The sequence below is a fragment of the Micropterus dolomieu genome, linkage group LG03 (assembly GCF_021292245.1).
Source record: "Micropterus dolomieu isolate WLL.071019.BEF.003 ecotype Adirondacks linkage group LG03, ASM2129224v1, whole genome shotgun sequence".
Taxonomy (NCBI): Eukaryota; Metazoa; Chordata; class Actinopteri; order Centrarchiformes; family Centrarchidae; genus Micropterus; species Micropterus dolomieu.
Genome location: NC_060152.1, coordinates 8,157,074 through 8,162,363, shown reverse-complemented (window position 1 = coordinate 8,162,363; position 5,290 = coordinate 8,157,074). Strand labels below are relative to the sequence as shown.

The 5,290-nt window shown below is 38.5% G+C and overlaps 1 protein-coding gene across 2 annotated transcripts in view; it reads right to left on the bottom strand.

The window, feature by feature from the left end:
• Positions 1–2,476: 2,476 nt before the first annotated feature.
• The window catches only part of tspan13a (tetraspanin 13a), a 6,019-nt gene continuing 3,205 nt past the window's right edge, over positions 2,477–5,290 (bottom strand). For both annotated transcript variants that reach the window (XM_046043662.1, XM_046043663.1), the window contains exons 2-6: positions 3,980–4,147; positions 3,275–3,355; positions 2,969–3,082; positions 2,742–2,858; positions 2,477–2,590 (exon numbers count right to left, since the gene is read on the bottom strand). In XM_046043662.1, the coding sequence (XP_045899618.1) occupies positions 2,516–2,590; positions 2,742–2,858; positions 2,969–3,082; positions 3,275–3,355; positions 3,980–4,147 (555 nt within the window). In that variant the 3' untranslated portion in view covers positions 2,477–2,515. The remainder of the gene's footprint in view (positions 2,591–2,741; positions 2,859–2,968; positions 3,083–3,274; positions 3,356–3,979; positions 4,148–5,290) is intronic.

Genomic DNA, 5,290 nt, shown 5'->3' with positions numbered 1-5,290 from the left:
TGGAAGTACTTCCAAGCTTTTACTGCCCAGAATAGTGGGTATTACAGTATTTTACAAATGCTTTGGGCTCAGTTTCCACTTGTAAAACTCTTCACATAAAATGCTTTGCTAGGCTACTTTTGTCCTTAAAGTCTCACATAGTGAGGTAATACACACAATTTTAATCATTGCTGCAAAATAAAATAAAATAGTAAACGTCTTTCTTTTCTGTGAAGCACATTGTAATCTCTGGTTTTGATAAGTGCGATATAAATAAACTTTATTATTAAGTCTGCAGAGGTTTTATCTCTTGAACATATTCCATTACTGTAAATAAAGATGATGTAGTCTACAATCTGACTTTACACCACAGTAAATCCTGCATTCATACAAGATAAAATGATGATTGTGGCTGTATTTTACACCACTTTAGTCCAGACGGAAATGTCTCAACATCTAGTGGTTGGACAGAATTCTCTAGACATTCAATGGCTAGTTTCAGAGGATGAATCATAATGACTCCGACAATATCCTGACTTCTCCTCTAATGATCCCATGAGATTGATATCCTGGGCCTTAAGTCAAATGTCTCAACAACTATTGGATGGCTTGCCGTAAAATTTGGTTCACACACCCCTTGAGACTTCATTTTGTGGTTGAAATTTCCATTTGTTCAATAATCTGATTTATGACTAAATACTTAATGACATTCCCAACAGTCCTAGCTGTTTTTACTGGTAATTAGCAAATGTTAGCGTGCTAAACTAAGATGGCGATCATGGCAAACATAACATTTTACATGCTTAGTATCAGCATGTTACTTGCATGGATGGGGTGAACATGCTAAAATTAGCATTTAGCTCAAAGCACCACTGTGGCAACGTACAACCTCACACAGTCCCTAGTGTAGCTGTAGACTCTGTCTGTTCTGGTTCGACCACAAAGCTGGTCTTTCTTCAAAACACCAAACTTGAGATATTATTACTAGTAAATATCCAGTAAAGTACACAAAGACTGTAATGCTGGAAATTATACAGCATTAAAACACAGACAGTCAAAACAAACTGCATTTACTGTTCCTTTGTTCCCTTTTCCACAAGTCTTAAATCTGAAATGTATGGCAGTGGTGGTAAAGTAATTATTAAGATTGCAGTGCTACCCACTAGAGTAATGTTGTTGAAGTAAAACATTTTTTACACATGTTGCATTGATTCAGTGATCTGTACACTTTGTAAAAAGCCTAACATTTTGCACAACGAAACTATATTGTGAAACCGAGCCATAGCATTTGCAACACACGGTTATAGAATTAAGAGCAATAATACAATTAATAAAACAAAAAACAAACACTTAATCTTTCAGTGATAAATCTATACACCAATATATTTTTACAATCCTTACTAGGCCTCATTCAACAGCCTAAGCATCAGGCCTAAAAAATCCATGTGTTAAAAATTAAGCCCATGTAACAAGCTCTACCCTGCAATGCTGGGATAGTAAAGAATTGTGATTATAAAATGATCATTAATTTTGAATGCAGTTAATTATGGTGAACACACATTTACTTTATTTTATAAGTTGGCAGTACTGCTGCTGAGCTATTAGTTTCCACAGTGACCTTGGTGAACAGGTTGGACTGCCTGAGAAGTCTAAACAGCGAGTGCAGTTCCTGGTTGGCATCCTGTTTGGGATGGCGAATGTGAGCAAGTCAACATGCCTTTCCATCATCACTGCATCTGACAATTACTGTGTCACCTGTACTGCAACGCTGAATGTTTATTTTTGACAATTGAGGAAAATGACATTAAGTATGAAACAGTATTAAAACAGGAAACAGAAAAATACATATTTTTCATAACAATATGTATGTCAAGCAGCAACAGGTTTGAATTTAATTTGAATCATTTCCTGCTGTTTAGACATCCAACACCAAAATTCACTGGCTGCAAAAAACATAAATGTTTGTGGTCACCCATGAATAGTTATTCTAGCAGTGGTGAGTACAGTCATCCAGCAATCATGCTACTCACCTGGACTTTATTTGCACAAGGTGTGTGTATGGTGAGCACACAGATGATACACAGCAAAATTTGAATAATTTCAATGAAAGTAATTGAGCAGCAAATACTAAGTGAGACTATAACTTCTGAAAGATAAAATAACACCTCATTCTTTTTACGCACAAAAAGTTGAATTACTAACTAATAACTTGAATAAGTAATAATAATAAACTTTGCAAAGTTCAATACACAGGGGTGTTGTAGTTACAGCCTGACTCAGTCTGGTGTGACTAGTAGCTAATGTTAGCTGTGAGCAAACTTTACTGAGACGGTTTGTTGATTTTAACGCTGACTTTTCTTTACTTGTGTTAACGTTATACTTTAGCCATCATTATTCTGTAATGGTCACTTGTGGCTACAGTGGTATTTATAGAGCAAAAGTTACAGTCTCGCTTTAAGATGTGTGGTTTACAAAGTTAAGAGGAAAAACAATTATATAGCAGTGCAATTATTCAGGTTTATTAAATTGGGAGTGGTTATAGAAAGGCTCCAGGATTTGATCGAGGATCTTTGATATTTCTGTATCTGTGGGCGAGCCAAACTCCAAGGATCTAAAAGGAGACATACATGAGAAAATGTCAGTTTTCTGAATTTACAATAAACTTCATCCCAGTGCAATCTAGCTTAATGTTTGCACCAATATCACACAAATTCCACATTTCTAAAAACACATTAGCTTTGTTGCTATGAGATGTTATTGACCTCTGTAAAACTGAATAAGAGGCCGATACCACCCACAGACTGAAGCACCTCTCCCGCATACTGCTGGATGATGTTTGAGCATTTGTCACAAGACTGGGAAGAGTTTTGAAAACACATCTAGAGAAGGGGGAGTAAAGGAGAACATTTAAAAACTGCCATAGGTATGATCATGCAAATCAACATTCAGCTGACAAGAGGATGGAGAATATTCTAGATGGTTTACTTACAGCAGCACACGAGCCATTGTAGTTATTGTTAGAGAAGCCACAACAGTTGAGTGTTTTCTCAACATCCCTTTGAGTTGCCTCAGATTTGTTCCATCCAACCTCGAGCAAACGGTTCTGTAAATAATGAAAATCACCTGGTTGTGTCACTATAGGTATAAAAGTTGTATAGATTTTTGCAAATATAGAATTGCGTAAAACTGAAAAAATGGAAGAGTATTCACGTTTATCTGAGGTAAACTATATATGTAGGTCAAAATAACTATTATTACTAGACAAAAAAAATAAATAAATGACATAAAAACATGCCTGTTGTTCTTTGTTCAGGGCCAGACAAGCACAGGATACCGAAAACTGCACGACAAACACCATGAACAGGATCATCATGTACTGGACCAAGTTTAGGAAGTTTACATTGGATTAAATAAAAATCATGAAAATCTGAAATCTTAGCCCAACATGTGAAGAAATTTTTGGGGTACTATGACATGGGTTTCCCAAGGGTCAAATGCTGTGCTAAAAGTAATTGAAAGGTGACAGCTGGTGACTCAAGTAGGTGAGACTCCTCTCTGCAAGCTTGGTCGACTGACTGACGCAGCTGTCTTGATAAGGATGCACTGTTATCCATTTCTTAGGTAACCCAAGGTCAAGATTATCTTTATTTTGTTTCATTCACACACACACACAGTGACTTTAGGTTAACTTAGGTAAACAGGAAGGATAAGTACAGACAGGAAGTACCCTTCAGCATTGTTCACGTTGGATGCTGGCACTGTGTCTCTGTGGTTGGTCTCAGTAAACAATGCTGTGTAAGCCTTCAGTCTTCATCACACAGGAACCTGGCTTACTTACTTCTTACTATTTTCATAACACAACAGAAAAATAAAATCCACCAACAGCTCTGGGCTATTGGACATTTAATCTATCACTTTTTTATCTATCATTTTCAACTATCAGAATGTATGGGGTGACTCCCTGTGCTCCTAAAAACACTACAGATGTACTAAAGGATACAAAGAAGAGCAGGACTTGGTGGTGCTTCAGGGCGCCACACAGCCCCACAAAGGCAACCAGGAACAGGAAGATGCCCACGCCGATGACTACCGCCACCACCCTGATGCTGGAGACCATGCCAAACCATTTCCCCCAGGCTGCCACTGCAATCAGCAGCAGACTCACCAGCTGAGGAGGAAGAAAACATTGTTCACATGAGGCGAGGAGGAAGTACAATCAATGAACCTTTGTTAAGGAAGTCTCTAATTTTCGCATACGGCACATGGTGAGACATGGCACATGAGATACTATACAGTCCCCTCCAAAAGTATTGGAACAGTAAGGCAAATTCCTTTGTTTTTGTTGTTCACTGAAGACATTTGGGTTTAAGATCAAAAGATGAGTACGAGACAAGAGTTCAGAATTTCAGCTCTCATTTCCTGGTATTCACATCTAGATGTGTTCAACAACTCAAGACATACCACCGTTTGTATTAGACCACAGCATTCTTAGGTGAGCAAAAGTAATGATAAATAACATTTAATATTTGGTGGCATAACCCTTGCTTGCAATAACTGACTCACGGCTGCGACCCATCGACATCACCAAACTGTTGCATTCTTCATTTGTGATGCTATTCCAGGCTTTTACCGCAGCTTCTTTCAGTTCGTGTTTTGGGCTGTTTCTCCCTTCAGTCTCCTCTTAAGGAGGTGATGCTGTATTGGGTTAAGGTCAGGTGATTGACTCGGCCAGTCTAAAACCTTCCACTTTTCCCCCTGATGAAGTCCTTTGTTTTGTTGGTAGTGTGCTTTGGGTCTTTGTCCTGCTGCATGATAAACTTCCTCCAGATTAGTTTCAATGCATTTCTCCGTAAATTGGCAGACAAAATGTTTCTGTCCACTTCTGAATTCATTCTGCTGCTACCATCATCAGTTACATCATCAATAAATATTAATGAGCCTGTTCCAGAAGCAGCCATGCACGCCCAAGCCATGACATTACCTCCACCATGCTTCACAGATGAGCTTGTATGCTTCAGATCATAAGCGGTTCCTTTCTTTCTCCACACTTTGGCCTTTCCATCACTTTGGTAGAGATTAATCTTGGTCTCATCAGTCCATAAGATTGTGTTCCAGGACTTTTGCGGCTCATCTCTGTACTTCTTTGAAAATTTCAGTCTGGCCTTGCGATTCTTCCTGCTGATGAGTGGTTTGCATCTTGTGGTGTGGCCTCTATATTTCTGCTCTCTGAGTCTTCTTCCAACAGTGGATTGTGATACTTTCACCCCTGCACTGTGGAGGTCGTTGGTGATGTCACTTACTGATGTTTTGG